Source organism: Protomyctophum parallelum (assembly GCF_964188405.1).
Source record: "Protomyctophum parallelum genome assembly, chromosome: 15".
Taxonomy (NCBI): Eukaryota; Metazoa; Chordata; class Actinopteri; order Myctophiformes; family Myctophidae; genus Protomyctophum; species Protomyctophum parallelum.
Genome location: NC_139710.1, coordinates 38,702,508 through 38,721,627, shown reverse-complemented (window position 1 = coordinate 38,721,627; position 19,120 = coordinate 38,702,508). Strand labels below are relative to the sequence as shown.

The window sequence follows — 19,120 nt, the reverse complement described above, 5'->3', positions numbered from 1 at the left end:
AGAGCACAGACTGACCACCGTTTCCTGTCTGACAACCAAATCTCAGAATACCTCAGAGACCGAAGCGATACCTGCCGCTGTTTAGATGCCTCAATAAAATGATGTACTGTGCACATTGAAAAGCAAGTTATTAGAAAACAACCTGTGTTATGTCTTCTTTTTGTCAGGTGAAACCACCTGACCTAATGAAAGCTCCTGAAAACTTCGACCTGTTCTAGCCCTAGTTTATTCCTGAAAAAGGTAGCAATGGTTCCTAAATAGTGTTTGTTCATGAGCCGGTCCAGCCGGCTCCATCCGCTGCCATGTATTTCATCGAACTTCCGGTCCGAGCTTTGCCACCGCAGAGCGTCATGGCGCAGCCCTGGCACCCAGTCACGTGACCTCATGTTCCTTCCTTTCATTTGGTTCCTAGCTTCCGGGCCACTTCCGACCTCCTTCACAGGTGTTACCAATGATACTAATTAAGGCTCTGTTCCATTTAATGTACAGTGGTTCTTCTCAAACCTTTTAATTTCAAGGACCCCCATAACCCCCTTCAAACAGTTTTGAAGGTTACTCTCAGTTACACACCCGTACGGGACCATTTGGAACACACTCAAGGACACTTTGAGACCCACTGGTGTAGCAGAGTGTTTCCAGTGAGCCAACATGCACAACAACAGCACCCTGACTCTGTTTGAATGAGAATGGAACAGAGCCTTCATTAGTATCATCCTTGGTAACACCTGTGAAGGAAGTCGGAAGAGGCCCAGAAGTAGGAAGAGTTATTTCCAAAATGGCGTCCGTGCATAGAGCCCATTGTCTGGAGGCCAGAACGGGACAGAATTCCAGCTTTTCACACCAGTAATGTCGTTAACTAATTACCCGAGATGCTGACTGCAGCATCATCCATCGTGAGCAAATTATATAGGATCTTGTCTCAGTCTGTCTCTCACTTGTGGTACAAATGGTTTCCTCAAGTAGTTGTCTTCTAGTCTTTACTTGTCGTCGGACAGTAGACAATTTACGACTTAGGCATTTAGCAGATGCTCTTGACCCAGAGCGACTTACAGTAAGCAAGGAAAACACAAGCTAACAATAGAAATTGTAATCTAGGAGTATAGGTATTGGGTAAACCGAGACCCTAGCATTATAGTCTAAGCAGTATTCTATAGAAAAATCGATAATCTGTACATTGAATTGAACGTATCGTATACACACTATAAGATGCGGCAGAAGATTGTGGGAGTGAGTCTGCAGTTCTAACTGCAATGGGAAGTTCATTCCACAGTTTGGGAGCCAGAAGGCAGAAGAGTCTGGGACATGTGGCGTGTTGTCCTGGGTGTTTTAGTGAAGGGAGAAGAGTCTGGGACGTGTGACGCGTTGTCCTGGGTGTTTTAGTGAAGGGGGAAGAGTCTGGGACGTGTGGAGCGTTGTTCTGGGTGTTTTAGTGAAGGGGGAAGAGTCTGGGACGTGTGGTGCGTTGTTCTTGGTGTTTTAGTGAAGGGGGAAGAGTCTGGGACATGTGGCGTGTTGTCCTGGGTGTTTTAGTGAAGGGAGAAGAGTCTGGGACATGTGGCGTGTTGTCCTGGGTGTTTTAGTGAAGGGAGAAGAGTCTGGGACGTGTGGCGCGTTGTCCTGGGTGTTTTAGTGAAGGGAGAAGAGTCTGGGACGTGTGACGCGTTGTCCTGGGTGTTTTAGTGAAGGGGGAAGAGTCTGGGACGTGTGGAGCGTTGTTCTGGGTGTTTTAGTGAAGGGGGAAGAGTCTGGGACGTGTGGAGCGTTGTCCTGGGTGTTTTAGTGAAGGGAGAAGAGTCTGGGACATGTGGCGTGTTGTCCTGGGTGTTTTAGTGAAGGGAGAAGAGTCTGGGACGTGTGGCGCGTTGTCCTGGGTGTTTTAGTGAAGGGAGAAGAGTCTGGGACGTGTGACGCGTTGTCCTGGGTGTTTTAGTGAAGGGGGAAGAGTCTGGGACGTGTGGAGCGTTGTTCTGGGTGTTTTAGTGAAGGGGGAAGAGTCTGGGACGTGTGGAGCGTTGTCCTGGGTGTTTTAGTGAAGGGAGAAGAGTCTGGGACGTGTGGTGCGTTGTTCTGGGTGTTTTAGTGAAGGGGGAAGAGTCTGGGACGTGTGGAGCGTTGTCCTGGGTGTTTTAGTGAAGGGAGAAGAGTCTGGGAAAGGAAAGGAAAGGTACTATTAGGGGATTCACACTGAGACAGACTGAATCCGTTTCATTGGAACCGTTTCCGAATACGGTTGCCTGGTCCCCGATGGCCATGATTCACATTGCCCGAGATTCAACAGCGCACCGCATATACACTTGCATAACACACTTTAATCCTCCAGACGGCGGTTTGTTTGATGGCTGGCGCGCACGGACACTGACCATCAACTCTGCGACATTGTCTCAAATAAATCCAGACACACTGCATTGCATTGCCTCTTTGGCTTTTTGCCGTTATACTACTTCACTGTCAGCCTGCCTGCTATTCACTGTCAGTCAGTTCTGTGCTCCAGTGTATTAGTTTGCTATGGATTCTACTTCAGCATTATTATTATTTTGTTTTACTTTGGAAACTGTGCCAAGCAAAGCTCAAGAGCCACGTGTAGTCCGCAGAATAAGATCAGCGCGTACTGCGGTGCTGCGCGTATACGCAGATTCAACAGGAGACGGGCGGCGTTGAGAAATGCGCTGGTGTTACGCGTCGTGCAGCGGCTGTGTTTTTTTTTGTTGAGGCTTGGCTCGTCGACTAGAGATTAAATCACGTTCTTTAAAAAAAAACAGTCCACTTCCTTCTTTAGGTACGCATGCATTCACATTGGAACGATCCGTATCTGAATACACTTCAACGGTCCAGAGACCCGCCCCCCATGCGGTCCCAGGGACGGTTGGGCGATCCACTCCCGGGAACGGTACGCATCATTCACACTACCACAACATCTGCCAAGTGTTCCCGAGTGCGCACCCGGGACCATAGTGTGAATCCCCTATTAGTTTACCCAGGGTAACTGGACTAAGCTCAAGAACTTGTTTACAGTCAGGCCCTGCTCATAGAACATTTCATGGTAGGGGTTCAATGCCTTGTCCAAGGGCACTTCAGCGGTGGTAATTTTAACGTGCCGGTCCGGGGATACGAACTAGCGACCTTCCGATATCAAGACCGCTCCGCAAACCGTTCGGCCACCGCTGCCCCATGTGGAGACATGTGGAGCGTTGTCCTGGGTGTTTTAGTGAAAGTGTAGTACAGCGTACATGTGGCTACTATCATTCTGAACACTTTATCTTTGGGCTGTGGGTTGACTGTCTCTTTCTCCCCTGTTTTTCCTCTGTTTCTAGACCTCTACACCCTCAGTAAAACATTCAGTCTCTGCTTTGGGGAGAGAGGCCCAGGTAGCCGACACCACCTCTACGGTAGCTTACTTTCATTCTTCCATACTTTTCTACTTTCCCACTTAACTGTGTCCAGGCCTATTCAAAGAAACATTAAACACCACCATGTTGTAATACTGTAGGTTGGATTTCAGTGGTGGAAAAAGTACTCTCATTTATCAATACTGCAATGTAGAACTAGTCTGTTACTAGCTTGTAGATCGGCTATTTTCAAATGACCGAAATGAATATAGGGCTGAAGTGTTTATGTACATTTTGTAACATTGATCAAAGTAACTATTAACTAAAGATTTTCAAATACATTTGGTGGAGTAAAAGAGTACAATATTTGTCTCTGAGATGTAGTGGAGTAGAAGTAAAATTGCACTTAGTACAGTACAGTACAGTAGGAGTACTTAAGTGCACTTAAGTACAGTACTAGTAATGTACTTAGTTGCTGTCCACCAATGAATGTCTCTTGCACGCACGTACATACGCACGCACGCACGCACAATATATATACATAATATATACAGTATGTACAGTATGTCTTTGCGACTAACTCTTGAACTATCTGGACACACCAGCTGCACACGGTGTCGTGCCTCAGTGGCGGCGGCGGCGGTGTCCCGGTGCAGGGACTCCTCCTCGGTAGGACGGACCACCACCGTTCCAACCCCCCTCTCCTCCTGTGTCCTCCCCTCCAGTTCTGGGAGTGCACGTCGCTGTCCTCCCTGGACACCTCGGGCATGGGCTCCGGCAGCACGGGTTCGGGGGGCTCGGGCTCCGGCTCCGGCTCCTCCTCGGCCTCCTCCTCCTCGGTCTCCTCGTCCACGCCGCTGTCCCAGGCGTCGTCGGCCATGACGACGGCGTCCTCGTCGCGCTCCCACAAGCGCTCGGTGTCGGCCGTGTCCACCTACTCCACGCTGTCGCTGCCGCTGTACAACCAGCAGGTGGACGACTGTTGCATCATCCGCGTCAGTCTGGACGTGGAGAACGGCAACCTCTACAAGAGCATCCTGGTGAGTTTGTGCCAGGGTTTGTGCCAGGCTCTCTCCTGGTCACTTTTTCTGCAAGATGTGCTTTTAAGTGTGTTAAAATAACATTGAAAATATCCCCTAGAGGCTACAGTACCAAGTCGCCTTGTATTTTAAAACAAAAATGTGAGACGTTTTATGTTGGGTTGTGCCCCGGGTTTTGCACTCTCAAAATAGCAGAGCTGCAAGCTTGTAGATGGGCTATTTTCAGCATGCAACCAAGTGTAAAATCAGCCATTATGACGCCATCATGTCTGCTTCCTAAATACCTTTTTGCAGACAAAATAAACTCTAGATTTAGTCTACTAAATCATTATGATATTTAGTCGACTAAAACCTTATTATATTTAGTCGATATAAAACTTTTCAGATGACTAGGCCTTTCTGTATGGCCTTTAAGAGGATAACTTGTTCACATGTGTTTAAAGACAGAGGATCTATTTCCACTCCCGACGATATTTTGTGATACTTGAAGACTTCTAGAGTTATGTGAATCCATTATGGCAAGGAATTATCTCACGTTTGTGACTTTTGACCATAATATGTGACCAAATTTGACTGAGGGACTGCCATTGGATTTTTTTGAATTTTAGTTTTTTCATGTCATATGAAAGCAGGGAATCATAGCTTCAAATTGACATATTGGTTGTTCAGTTTGACCCACACGTTTTGGAGATATGTTTTATAGAGTAATGTCTTGCAGAGAAACAGCGAGTTGAGAAAACAGGCTTGAAAGGTTCACTTCTTCTCGTCTCTAACATTACACCTAGCTACATGTTTAAGCATTTATTTCATGCCTGTGTCTGCCTGTGCTATTAACTCATTTTGAAAAGCTGGAGCTTGCGTGATGGCATATTTAGCTTTACCTTTAGTGCTGTGAGTCCGAGGTTAATTGACCCAGACAGTGGGACCCTTTAGTGCTGTGAGTCAGAGGTTAATTGACCCAGACAGTGGGACCCTTTAGTGCTGTGAGTCAGAGGTTAATTGACCCAGACAGTGGGACTTTGAACTGGCCTAAGACTGCGAGGTTGTGTCGTTTCTCAACGTTAAGCCTAATGTTTCTGCCATGCCGTCGGCCAGGTGACCAGTCAGGACAAGACGCCAGCGGTCATCAGGAAGGCCATGATCAAACACAACCTGGAGCGAGAGAAGACCGAGGACTACGAGTTGATGCAGAAAATCGCTGAAGACAAAGGTAGTGTTCTTTAACTCCCGGAGGACTAATTCCACCAATAGACAATAAAGTCCTGTTGTAGAGAATGTTTTGGAGAGCGGTTACTAACGGTATTTTGGATAATCTGGGAAAATGAGCTTGTTGTATTTTGAACAGTACCACACTGCAGTAATTTGGTATTTTGCTACCTTTTTGTTTTGTCAAGTGGTAATGACATGCTGCCATGTATCTCATAGTCATCGGTAGGCACAATTCACTTAACTCACGGTAAGAATAAAATCCCGTTATTAGGTTCATGATACGATTTTTATACAATTTTTATTTTCCAGACAAAATTTAAAAACTATTAATATATTATTTCTCTTACACAAATCCAGTTTTCAGACAAATGACCGTAAACTATTTTTTTTATGAATATTATTTATCTTACCAGAGATTTTACCAGAGGTTTTCTTCTTTTTCTTTTTGGCTGCATATAGCCCTTTGCGCACGTTTCTTTCCTTCCAGGGAGCAACATGGAGTCCACCGTATACGGTCTTTGCTTCCTGTACGCTTTTAATAGTCCTTGCCATTACCAAGGATATTTGTCAAACCTGCTGTCTCAATGACTTAACATGTCGCCTCTCCTCTCCTCCTCAGAGCTGCGGATCCCAGACAACGCCAATGTGTTCTATGCCATGAACTCCACTGCCAACTATGACTTTGTGCTGAAGAAGCGAGGCACGGCCCGGCCCTTGCGAGCCAAGAACGTGGCCAGTTCCACACTGCCTCGCATGAAACAGAAGGGCCTGAAAATCGCTAAAGGGATCTTCTGAGGGTTGCCCCCCCTCCCACCCCACCTTCACATCCCCACAACAATCCCCCCCCCCCCATCCCCTAAAAACAAACTATTATCTTCAGGTTGATCTGCTGGGGGCTGGCTATGCCTTCTTCGCCACACACCCTTGGATTCTGACTAAAATCTGAAGGATGAGAGTATTGGGAAAGAGCCAAGGACCAAGGACACCGCGTTACCTGTGGATTTTAACCAGGAGCTATAAGGAGTTAGCGCTTACTAAGAGCTACGCCAAGAGGACCTATAGACTTCAAAAAAGAAAAAAAAGGAGATGTTCTTCTCAACACTGGTTTGTTGCTCCCGCATTCAGAGAGAGAGCTCAAGCAGAAAGCTGCCGTTTGACCTTCTTCTCACCCTCCCCGACTAGTTTCCGCGTTTTCGTCCGTGCTTTGTTCACAGCTCGACGGGACGACGCGTCACGGGAAGGGAAAGGAACACTGAACACTTATTATTATTATTATTTACACTCTCCGTTAACATTGTGTCAACAACAAGCCAGTGCACAGGAGCGCCACCCGGGGGTTGGCCCACGGTGTGACGGGACACTAGCGCGGGCCAGGACTCTGGTCGGTCTGGTGACTGACCGATGCCGTGGTGTGTTCAAACTGCAGACGAGCATACCGTGGCACGTCGTGGGTCCAGAGCTTATTGTGAAGCTCGAACAGTTTACGGTCGATTAGCTGCCAATGTTCAAAATAGGTCAAGTTAAGTGAAGTGGTCAGTGCTATTTCAAGCGTAAAGGAAAAAAAGAAAACAAGTATAAAATGGAGTCGGAATCCATTTTGGAACAGCCATGAGTCTCACATGCCACTGTTCTTCCTTTCACTTTCCTTTGTTCTTTCTTCTTTTTTTTTATCATAACCACTACACTACACTACACAGAAAAGATGTGGTAATGAATGACCTTGGTCAGCTGGCGACAAAACATGTCCGAGACGAGAGATTCGGATTTGAGTAAAGGATCACTCACTCGCTCGGCGGTGTCTCTGGTGGCTCAAGTACTGCTACTAGCCCATTTAGACCTGAGGACGATTCCATAAAATGCCTTCTAAACCCTGACAGTTTTCTTGAAAAACCCATGTTTCTGTCAGTCGCTCTCATACATTTGGCCGCCGACCCCCATCTGAAAATATGTTGTTCCAGGGACCCCCCCAAGAAGCAAATATTTGAGTTAAAAACCTTCGCTCTGAAAGAATATATATTCAAAGATTTGCACTACATTTTCACGATTTAAAAAAAATAGCAACCTACAAGATCATAGCGCGGCACTCTGTGCCTATGAGCTTGTAGATCTGCTATTTTTCACTAGCTAATGTATAACATAATGCTTAAAACACCAAAAGGGGTTCCCGCCCAAAATGGGCTAGGAGCGGGCCGTGACCATTTCTTCAAACGAGAGGGTGATTCCGCACTCACGTCCGAGACGAGAACAAAAAAACGGCAGGAAATTGTGTGTGTATATATATATAATCATTTCAATTAACACCCACTTTGAAGTGTATTAATTTGCCAATGGACCATACACATTTTTTTTTTGTTAATAGAATCATCATATATATATAGTAACTCTTTTGCTTTGTACATTGTTTTTTTTGTTGTTTCTTTTGCAACTTCTCTGCTCTGATATGGTGCTGCTAATTATTATCTTTATAAACGAGGAGTTCGTACAAACTGCACTTAACTATACATCAGCACTGCATTTATTCTTTCTTTCCCCGGTCGGACTCGGTACGTGAGTACATGACGACGCATACATGACACATACATGACGACGCATACGTGACGCTATGTGTGTCTTTTTGACGGCACTGTGCAGGAGACGGTGAAGAGTTTTGCGCGTCGTCGTCGATACACCTTGGGATTCAAATGAAGGCGGCTGTGACCATTCGGTTCGGGGTGGGTAGTATGATATTACTATTATACTCCATATTTTGGGCATGTTATTATATACGGAAGTATAAATAAAAAATCTTACAAAAAGTAGTGCTCACCTATTTCTGACAATAGAGGGTATGCATAAAGTGAGTGGCAAAGTGAGTTTTAACGCTGTTTAATGCAATCAGATGTATGGGCTATCAAGACCAAAAAGTTTTTATTTTTTTTGCCACTCAGTAGGCGTCCTCGCATAACTTCCGGGTACGATGATGATGTCACACGCATGCCCTCTATAGAGCAACTAGATCTGCTATTTTTTTTAAACTTTTCTGAATATTTAGTGTTTACTTTGTTGACTGTGTCCTCCTGGGCCTCTGTAATTCCCTTCATACCAAATCTCTTTTGAGTCAAAAAATACTATTATGACATGCCCAGAATATGGAGTCATATGGACATTAGGGTCCATGTAGTTAAAGAATGTCTTCATGGTTTATTAGGATCATTAAGCAGGTCTGGAAAAGTGTGGAAAGTAAACCGAAGTCTGGGAGAAGGAAAAAAAAGGAAGAAAATGGGGAATGTAGGTATAGGAACTCTGCACCTTGTGGTTCATAACTGCCTGATGAATGCCCATAGAGCTGCCAAACTCCACAAGAGAGGAACAAATTGTTCTCACTACAATTACATAAAAGGAAACGAGAGAAAACAAAAAAAAATAACATTGTGCTGTCCTTGATTAAAGTGTGTGTATGTGTGTGTTTTTTATTCTTTTTTGTTTTTGGTTTGTTTTTGTAATATCTTGGTAACAAAAACACTAGTCACCTATATTGCACTGCAACAACAACCATGTATGCCTTTCTTTTTTCTTTTCTTTTTTCTTTGTTTAACCTGCATGTTCGCCTCCTCCCATCCATGATCGATTTGAACAAAGTAAACCAACTTGACGATGCAAGCGGAATGTTGCGTGAAAGCAATATGTCGGCGAGCAGCAGCAGGGAAAAGTCGTTGGCTATCTCTCTCTAGCCTGGCCCCAGCCTGGTGTGGTTTCTGGTCTAGACTAGAGGGGGCGGGTGCCAGGTAAAAAACAGGCGGAGAACACTTGACGTCATCAAATTTGGAGCGCCGCGCCTCTGCACCGTTATTGGGTTAGCCAAATACGGAAGTGGGTCCTATGCCAGATTTTCCAATGGGTCCCTCCCCCCCATAGACATATAAAGGTAGACGCCCTTTCCGGCTCTGGAGTGTATGTGCTCAAGGGAGGGCAAAACTTTCCGAGATTCCTTTGCGAAGCCCCGCGGAAGCATGAGCGTGCATCACAGAGTGCATGTTCGGGTCTGTAAGTCCCGGAAAACATGTGCTGTGATTGGCCAGTAATCAGTTGAGTGGCAGCGTGACGTAACGTGCCTTCCACTCATCCGGCGTACTTCCTTCAACACACATCGCGCCAACGAACTGCAGCGGCCAATGAGGCATCTATTTCTTTTAATATCTATGGTCCGTCCCGTCCCCCCCGTCCCCCATCCATACCGAGGCTGGGCTATGCTGCGTGTGTTGGTGTGTCACTGTGTGGCTTGCTTTAAGCCTTCGCTGTTTTGTTTTTTTTGGAACACTGTGAGCGTCACCTTTGACTCATTCACTCTGCCCGTGCGTCATTATTCTGACTGGCTGGCACATTAACATGTTGATCACTGTGAGCAATTAATTGATTTCTCGTTCCCTGTAGTATGGTGTCGATAGTGACTATTGTAAAACCCCATCCTCACTCACATTGAATAAATGAGTAGTTGTTGGACTCGCTAAAAGGCAATGTGGCTTTAACCCTTCATGTGCCAAAAAAAAACGGGAGGGCAGGTTTCGCTTTGATTTATGTGCCCTCTGCCTTTCACACCGAGAGAAAAAAAAAGAAAAGAATGGAAAAAGAGATCAATATTAAGATATTTGTATGTTTACTGTTTTGTCACATTTTCTCGAAAATGAAAAAAAAAAAGAATAATCTGAGAACACTAAATAAAAAAAATGTAGTACCCGTTGATGCAAATTCAGACAGTGTTGTTACCCCGTGGGGAGTCCAGACAGTAACCCCACACACCACTTTAATTAAGCCATGATTTGGAAACGACCACCTTGAGTGTGCTATTATTCTTATGCCAGTTTTTCTTTTTAAAGAACATAAACATTGCTATGTGCACATTAACTAAAATTAATTTCATTATCATGCAGGCATGTCTTTACGTATGAGGTCGAAGAGGTGGAATGGCTTGTTGTGAGCTATTCAGCAAAGTATTGAAATAAATGACCGCGATGATGATTTGAATATTCTTTTGGGAGTTTGATCATAATTATAAAGCTGGGTGTAAAAGAGAAAGAAACCGTGAACCAGCTTGCTTTTGGGGTTTTCCTGAACTGTGCTCTGGTGCCATTTCCATTTTAACAAGGATTTTAAACTTTTTATAACGGCAGTCTATCTTTGTTTTACTTTTCCTATCCCCCCCCAAAGAAAAAAAAAAACACAAAACAATGTAGTATATGGAACTGTCAGCAATTATGTCCTTATTTATTGATTTGTATATAGATATTTGTTTTGCATTGTACATTCTCTCCTTTCTTGGTTATAGATTAATATATTCATGTATATATGAATAAAAACATTACATTTATAAAAGTGAAGGGCCTCTCTTTCTGGTGACTACTAAAACCTGTATATTTATTTTAAAAGAATGTGCTTCAGCCTTTGATGTCAACATTGGCAGGTCTCGGGGACAATGGGTCACACAAACCACGCTCTGCCACAAATAACTGATCTTCAAGCTAACAACGCGTTAGCTTGAAGGGGTGCCGAAACCGGGCCGGCACCCTGGCCGTGGTCCTATGGGTCTGGAACTTCCGGGGTCCCACACACGGAGTTGTACCACTCACTTCACACGGGTGTGATTTCTTTATATATCTCTGCTGTTTGGAAGCTAGAACCCCCCTAATAGTCCGGCAGCCAGGGTTGTGGTGCGGGAAATTTGGTATATAGTTTATTTTATTGGCCTAGAATATTGTCTATATACATTCATGAATCCACTTGCTGTCGGTATTGAGCATTTGTTTTATAGGGGTTTATATATGACCATACCATTGACATCCATAAGACAAAAATGTCAAAATTCCATTATGCTTTAAGTAGCATGTGACACATTCTCTGAATCCATTCCAAGCATTAGTTTTGCACAAAAAACATTCCTTGGTCACGCACAAGTAGGCCATTCATGGCCACTGCAAAGCGCAAGTTGGCAGCTCGACAGAGTGCATTTCTAGTTATTATTGCCACCATACAGTATATCTCATCCATGCTACGTCAGAAACCTAGTCACATCCTAACTCGCTTCTGGTTCCTTTTGCTAAATCGGAACTGGGAAAGACGCACATGATGCACATGATTCTTGGAACCTCCTCGTCACGCCACCATAATTAAAATATACCAGACCGGTGCCCAACTGTAGAGCACAGAGTCGGTAACGATGAAAGTTGGAGATCCATGCTCCACCCGGCTATGCGATACTCGTTCCACCCATCTGTCTGTGTCCCTTTATGCCCATATATGGAGATTTCTGTACCTGTCTCTCTGTGTCCCTTTATTCCTATATATGGATTTCTGTGTCAGGCATGCCCAAATATGAAGTGTTGTGACATCAGAACAGGCCATCTCCATACATGGCATGCCCAAATATGGAGTCTATGCAGATGTCAGAACATATTTGTGATGTCAGAACAGGCCAGCTCCATTATGTATCCTGGGCAGTCCCTGTCCCAGAGCCCCTGTCCCAGAGCCCGGGCAGGGTCCCTGTCCCAGAGCCCCTGTCCCAGAGCCCGAGCAGGGTGCCTGTCCCAGAGCCCGGGCAGGGTGCCTGTCCCAGAGCCCCTGTCCCAGAGCCCGGGCAGAGTCCCTGTCCCAGAGCCCGGGCAGGGTCCCTGTCCCAGAGCCCCTGTCCCAGAGCCCCTGTCCCAGAGCCCGGGCAGGGTCCCTGTCCCAGAGCCCCTGTCCCAGAGCCCGAGCAGGGTCCCTGTCCCAGAGCCCGAGCAGGGTCCCTGTCCCAGAGCCCGAGCAGGGTCCCTGTCCCAGAGCCCCTGTCCCAGAGCCCGAGCAGGGTCCCTGTCCCAGAGCCCGAGCAGAGTCCCTGTCCCAGAGCCCGAGCAGGGTCCCTGTCCCAGAGCCCGGGCAGAGTCCCTGTCCCAGAGCCCGGGCAGAGTCCCTGTCCCAGAGCCCCTGTCCCAGAGCCCGGGCAGGGTCCCTGTCCCAGAGCCCCTGTCCCAGAGCCCGAGCAGGGTCCCTGTCCCAGAGCCCCTGTCCCAGAGCCCGGGCAGGGTCCCTGTCCCAGAGCCCCTGTCCCAGAGCCCGAGCAGGGTCCCTGTCCCAGAGCCCCTGTCCCAGAGCCCGGGCAGGGTCCCTGTCCCAGAGCCCCTGTCCCAGAGCCCGAGCAGGGTCCCTGTCCCAGAGCCCCTGTCCCAGAGCCCGAGCAGGGTCCCTGTCCCAGAGCCCGGGCAGGGTCCCTGTCCCAGAGCCCCTGTCCCAGAGCCCGAGCAGGGTCCCTGTCCCAGAGCCCGGGCAGGGTCCCTGTCCCAGAGCCCGGGCAGAGTCCCTGTCCCAGAGTCCCTGTCCCAGAGCCCCTGTCCCAGAGCCCGAACAGGGTCCCTGTCCCAGAGCCCGGGCAGAGTCCCTGTCCCAGAGCCCCTGTCCCAGAGCCCGGGCAGAGTCCCTGTCCCAGAGTCCCTGTCCCAGAGCCCCTGTCCCAGAGCCCCTGTCCCAGAGCCCGAACAGGGTCCCTGTCCCAGAGCCCGAACAGGGTCCCTGTCCCAGAGCCCGGGCAGAGTCCCTGTCCCAGAGTCCCTGTCCCAGAGCCCCTGTCCCAGAGCCCGAACAGGGTCCCTGTCCCAGAGCCCGAGCAGGGTCCCTGTCCCAGAGCCCCTGTCCCAGAGCCCGAGCAGGGTCCCTGTCCCAGAGCCCGGGCAGGGTCCCTGTCCCAGAGCCCGGGCAGGGTCCCTGTCCCAGAGCCCGAGCAGAGTCCCTGTCCCAGAGCCCCTGTCCCAGAGCCCGAGCAGAGTCCCTGTCCCAGAGCCCGAGCAGAGTCCCTGTCCCAGAGCCCGAGCAGAGTCCCTGTCCCAGAGCGCCTGTCCCAGAGCCCGAGCAGGGTCCCTGTCCCAGAGCCCGGGCAGAGGCCTTTTGTGGCGGTCGACACCAGGCACTGCACTCCCTGTGGGGGGTGTGGAACATGTGTGTCAAATTTGAATTCAGTGGGGCGAACGGTTACGTGTTACGTGCATTACAGACGTACAGACAGACGTACAGAGACTTGGTGTATATTTAGACACACAATGGATACAAATGTAAGTGGTGCACTGGCATTTGTACATTTTCTTTTAAATAACATGCAGTTACATAAAAGAGTATCAACATTATCACATTTCTCTTCTCTGACAATGGAATCTTTTGATGTCACTCCTAGACATCTTTCCTTAACATTATTGTTGAAATAATCCATTGATGCCAACGATGAACCTCTGCCCCAAATATTCCTCAACGGCCTGTTATAGCGCCACCATGAGGCCGAATTAGGTAAAACACATTTCTGTACATTACTCGTAGACATTTTATCCATAAATCACACAATTCGGTATACACTATCTCCATAGTCATGTGATCAACACGGATCTGCACCATTATACACACATTTCCACTAGACTAGGCTATTTATTTTCTCCAAAACAACCTCACGGTGGCGCAATTCCTGATTGTACCTATAACTGCATCAATCTGTATACAACTTATGTATGCGCACTCCCTAGAGGCCATGGAAAAACATTTTCCCTGCATCCCTCGACATCTGCTGGTTATAGGCCACCATGAGGCCGTTTTTTGTTTGTTAGTCGCACAGATTTCATCCAAATCTCACGCAAATCGGTACACATGATCTCTGTAGTCATGTGATCAAGATGGGTCTGTTGGATTTCTCAGATTCTACACTGATTGGCTAATTGGCTGATTGGGGTCCATTATTCTATACTTTAGCTATTAAAGAATAGCAGATCTGTGAAAAACCTTGAAAATGTGTGCAAATCTTTGAATATATAAATATTCTTTCACAGTGACATTCTTTTACTCAAATATTTGCTTCTTGGCAGGTCCCTGAAACAACGTATTTTCAGATGTGGCCGGTCCGGCAGCCACAAAGGCTATAATAATTCTTATCAACACATTCTACTCCTCTAGTTTCAGTGTCTTGGCTTTAGGCTGACGGATCTCAGACTCCATGCCCGGCAGGCTGGTTCTCCTCCGCGCCGCCGTCTCGATCTTCTGCACCAGCTCCACGTCCCAGGGGTGCGTGGCGAAACTGAGCGCCTCCCCGCCGCCCCCCGCGGCGCTCCCCGCCCGCCCCACCCGGCCCACCCTGTGGATGTAGTCCGTCGCCGACTCGGGGAAGTCGTAGTTGACCACCAGGCGGACCCCCTTGGTGTCCAGGCCTCGGGACGCGATGTCCGTGCAGACCAGCACGTTCGCCGCCACCAGGCCCTTCTGGAAGGAGCGGAAGATGCCAGCGCGCGCGGCCGCGGACATCTCGCCCTGCAGGCGCAGGTGTTTGACGCCCAGCTCGTCCAGGGAGTAGCTCAGGAAGTTGACAGTGGGAGCTTTGTTGCAGAACACCACAGCGCTGCCTCCGTCCGCTTCTGCCTGCAGGACCTTCAGGACGCGGTGGAGCTCCAGCACCTTGAATCAGAAGAATCAGAATCAACATTATTGTCACATCAGAGTTTTAACAAGTAAAGAAAGTTTTTTTTTAAAGTGGGTGAAATTCGTTTTTGTGCATAGTTCCCATTGTGTCATTGTTTTCCAAGAAAAACAGCAAAGGGAAGATGAGAGAGAAAGTTTAAGCGCCTTTACCACACAAAGTACAAAATACAAATAAAGGGTTTCAGATCATTTAGAAGCTTGTTTCACAAACAGCACAGCTGTTGGGTTTCTCTTCTCTTCTCTATTTACAGCCGTACAACCAAAGGGTCTCTTTTTCCACAAAATAAATGTACACATAGTACCTGACATAATAAATAAATAAATATATATATAAAAATATATAAATATATATATAAATAATAATACAATTTTATATATATATATATATATATACAAGTAAGACGCGCAAACGCGGGAAGCGAACGCAGCTCGTGTGTGTGTGGTTGTGTGTGTGTGTGTGTGTGTGTGTGTGTGTGTGTGTGTGTGTGTGTGTGCTACAGCTGCGCCCTGTGTGTGTGTGTGTGTGTGCTACAGCTGCGCCCTCTGGTGGCGGGCCGGTGGTGTAACAGCGTGACACACACACACACACACACAGACATTCAGCCCTTGCTGTCATAGTAAGTGGCTCACTGCGTTCGCAATTAGAGATGCAACGATACAGATTTTTCAATTCCGATCCGATCCGATATATTAATTTTGAAATTTCCCGATATCCGATATTTGCCGATCCGATATTTGCTGTAGCAAAACAAATAAATACAAAAAAATTCAAAGAGGGGATGTTTATGGTTAAGTGTTTAACCTGTAAAAATAAGAATATGAACTGTTTAACCTGTAAACCTTAAGGGAATGGCAACCTGTTAATTAATACTATGGATTATTATTATGTGCAAAGGTACATTTCTACCCCTAATGTGATGCCTGCATGTAACCTGTTAATTAATTCTATGGTTTATTAATAATAATAATAATAGTAATTATTATTATTGCTATATACACATGGTACCTTTTTACCCCTAATGCGATGTCGGGAATCAGCTGCGCTATCATGTGACAAAAGCCTTGAGCCTTACCGACAGAACTCGGGGAGAAAAAAAATACCTCAGGACGTTTGTTATGGCGCTGGTGTTGTTTATGCTACTGCCTACTTTGGTTTGCAAACTCTGTCTTTGTCTTAAGAATTGCACTACACTTACAATCTGAATCAGTGTTTGAGCTTCTGAAAACAATGTCATGGTTTGATAACTGAGCCAATTATATAAAGACGGATTTTACCGCGACGACGACGTGCGCTTATTCTTCATCATCGTCGTCACAGCAGCCTTTTTTTCAATGGCAATAATAAAGTTACATAGATTGAATCACATAGCACTAAACAGCACGTGTGTGCAGTAAATATATAGCAGAAGAATGGATTACAAGAGCAATCTCATCGACAACAACAATGTCAGAACGCAGCTAGATGATAGGCTCCACCACACAACTGAACTGCGCATGCAGTGACTTGACTGATCCGTGCGACGACGGGTAAACTTTATACTTTTATTACTGTTAAGTCTGTAAGTGATTTCATTCTCTTGCATATTGCACCTTAGTGGGGCTTTTTTCTATAGTCTGTTTGCAGTCTGTACATACTGGAGGTTGGATTCGCTCACTGCACTGTCTGTGCAGGACGGACTGTAAACATTAAACACGTGTCCCCCTCCTGTATCGGAGCGTGTATCGGTGGCATCAAATCCGATCTCCGATACATTAATTAAGCTGGATCGGAGGCCGATACCGATATAATATCGGATCGGTTGCATCTCTAATATATATATATATATATATATATATATATATAGCCACTGACTGTGTACTGTGCTTTATATATACATAAGGACATTATTCAAGGTGCATATAGACCGCGGGTGGTTCAAGTCAACTAGTCCTGGTATAATCCACAGTAGGTTCAGGAAGAGCAAGAAGATCTAAGGTCATTGCCTCTCATCAGGTCGCTGAGGAAGGCATCGCCTCTCATCAGGTCGCTGGGCATAGCCTTGCTCAGCGTCCTGTTGACAGACTTATGCCATGCCTCAGCAATCCGACGGCATGTCGGGTGGAAACTGTTTCTTACCTTGTCGGCACCGCGGACCTTGAGGAAGGTCTGCTTGACATGGGGCATGAGGCAGTGCAGACCCTTGCTCTTGACGGTCACCACGCTGCCCAGGTCCGTCACCTTGCTCAGGAGCTCCCCGACGCCACCGGGAAAGGTGGCGCCCACCACCAGCAGCTGGGCTGCTGCCCCCGGGCCCTCCCGCGTCTCCGCGGGCCCACTGGCGATCCGCGCCTGCAGCAGGATGGTCTCCAGCATGCCGCAGAAGCTGGGGTCGAACATGGTGTCGGCCTCGTCGATCACGAAGAAGCGCAGCTCGCTCAGGTCCAGGTAGCGCCGCCGCAGGGCCTTGACCAGTGCGCCCGGCGTGGCCACTAAAACGTCTGGCAGATCGCTCCCCTTGCCCTTGAGGACGTTCTTGATGTGGCCAACACCCCGCCCCCCGCCCACGGTCTTGGTCACGAGGCCGAACGGAGCGCACAGGCCTAGCGCCACGGAGCCCACCTGGTCTGCCAGCTCCCTGGACGGCACCAGGACCAATGCCCGGACCCTGGGGGGCGAGGAGTCCGCATCTGCCTCCTCCAACGCCTTCTGGGCCTGGAGCCTGTGCACGATGGGCAGGAGGTAGCCGAGCGTCTTGCCGCTGCCCGTTTCGGCGGCGCAGAGCACGTTGAGGCCTCTCAGGACTTTGGGGATGGTCTGGAGCTGGACTGTGGTGGGACGGGTGACGTTGGCGGAGGCCAGCGTCTCCACCAGACCCTGGCAGAGGTGGAGTCTGGAGAACGTCAGCGGTTCTTGCTTCTCGGCGTGTTGTCCCTCCGGTGCCGCCTCCCCCTCCCTTATCTCCTCCGCGTGAGGTTCCACGACAAACGGCGCGACATTCCTGGTGTTGTTTATGGTGAAGTAGTCGCCGTACGACTTATTGTGCTTCCAGCCCTTGGAGGACAGCACTGGCTGTTCAAACTTGCCCAGGGTGTAGGCCGCGGACTGGTTCCGTTCGGGGTTCTTGCTCTGGATCAGCAGCTTGCCGGCCTTGGTGGTGTTCACGCTGGCTTTGCCTCCTCTCAGCTGCTTGACGCTCTCGACGTGCCTCTGCATGTGCCGTGGGATTCGGATCACGGTCAGCCTGGCGCCTGGACTGTTGTTGGCCAACGTGGTCTGACAGCGATGACCGATTATCCTTATAGGATTATTATTCTTCGATAAGAAAGTCCTTGGCGTGAACAAAGCCAAATACGTGCTGACCTTCACAAGTTGCATTTTGTTGTTGGTCTGTTGGACTGTACATATATATCTTTAAAATAAAGGACAGAAAGGGAAAAAGATAGAGAGGGACTTCAGGAATCACAATGCAAAAACACTCACTCTAATCTCTCTGTGTTGCATCATTTGAGCTCTTCATCATTTATGTTTCATGAATAATCATATGAAATGTGATGTTTTGTTCAGGAGTATACCAAACCATGGCATGCTGCTGTCACGGCGTCTGGGCGAGTAGTGATGACCTAACCTCGCGTCACCATGACTAATTCACGGCACTTGCACTGTTGCCATGTCCGCTTATTATAAGCGATTTTGGGCTTATTTTAATTTTTATTGTAAAGTTGCTTGGGGTTTTACCATAGTTTTACAGGGGTGAAAAATGGGTTACAAAATCGTGGGATAAATTAATTAAAAAATATAAGTTGCTTGTAAATTATATATACCGGTAGCCTATATGTTTTGGTCTTGTCAAGTCAAATATTATTAATAAATATTAATTAATTAATTAATTAATTAATTATAATAATATTAATAAATATTATATTTAAATAGCAGATATACAAGCTCACGATGCGTCTCGTTGTGAGCTTGTAGATCTTCTATTTTTAAAGGTGTTTTAAAGGTAAAGGGCATGAGGAAAATAGGTAGCCTAAGCCAGACTCAAATCACACTGTCAATTCTTTTGAACGGCTGATTCGGTCTGGCTTATTAGCCAGGCTAGAAAAGAGGGC

At 47.3% G+C, this 19,120-nt stretch overlaps 2 protein-coding genes across 8 annotated transcripts in view; one reads left to right on the top strand and one right to left on the bottom strand.

Moving 5' to 3' along the window:
• LOC310872526 (ral guanine nucleotide dissociation stimulator-like) overlaps window positions 1–11,212 on the top strand; it is a 74,741-nt gene extending 63,529 nt beyond the window's left edge. For 3 of the 6 annotated variants that reach the window (XM_083784462.1, XM_083784459.1, XM_083784458.1), the window contains exons 15-18: window positions 3,312–3,386; window positions 3,932–4,366; window positions 5,462–5,576; window positions 6,195–11,212. In XM_083784462.1, the coding sequence (XP_083640588.1) occupies window positions 3,312–3,386; window positions 3,932–4,366; window positions 5,462–5,576; window positions 6,195–6,370 (801 nt within the window). In that variant the 3' untranslated portion in view covers window positions 6,371–11,212. The remainder of the gene's footprint in view (window positions 1–3,311; window positions 3,387–3,931; window positions 4,367–5,461; window positions 5,577–6,194) is intronic. The other 3 variants (XM_083784461.1, XM_083784460.1, XM_083784463.1) reach the window with 2 other exon arrangements.
• Window positions 11,213–14,119: 2,907 nt separating this feature from the next.
• Window positions 14,120–18,611, bottom strand: ddx28 (DEAD (Asp-Glu-Ala-Asp) box polypeptide 28). 2 transcript variants are annotated; one of them, XR_014570359.1, is made up of 3 exons: window positions 17,148–18,605; window positions 14,403–15,007; window positions 14,120–14,305 (listed from the first exon to the last, which is right to left on the bottom strand). XR_014570359.1 is itself a non-coding variant. In XM_083784021.1 (3 exons), exons 2-3 carry the CDS (start codon window positions 18,384–18,386, stop codon window positions 14,501–14,503), a joined length of 1,746 nt encoding a protein of 581 aa, XP_083640147.1. In that variant the 5' UTR covers window positions 18,387–18,420; window positions 18,589–18,611; the 3' UTR covers window positions 14,120–14,500. The 2 variants fall into 2 exon arrangements, 1 of the variants encoding a protein (XP_083640147.1); XM_083784021.1 differs by having other exon boundaries at window positions 14,120–15,007; window positions 17,148–18,420; window positions 18,589–18,611.
• Between the last annotated feature and the right edge of the window lie 509 nt (window positions 18,612–19,120).

What these genes read in the sequence shown, in the direction of transcription:
- ddx28 (XM_083784021.1), bottom strand. Translation starts at nt 18,386, where the DNA reads ATGCAACTTGTGAAGGTCAGCACGTATTTGGCTTTGTTCACGCCAAGG. An exon ending in AGGTCCGCGGTGCCGACAAG is followed by an intron (nt 15,008 to 17,147) that starts GTAAGAAACAGT and finishes TTCTGATTCAAG; the next exon opens with GTGCTGGAGCTCCACCGCGT.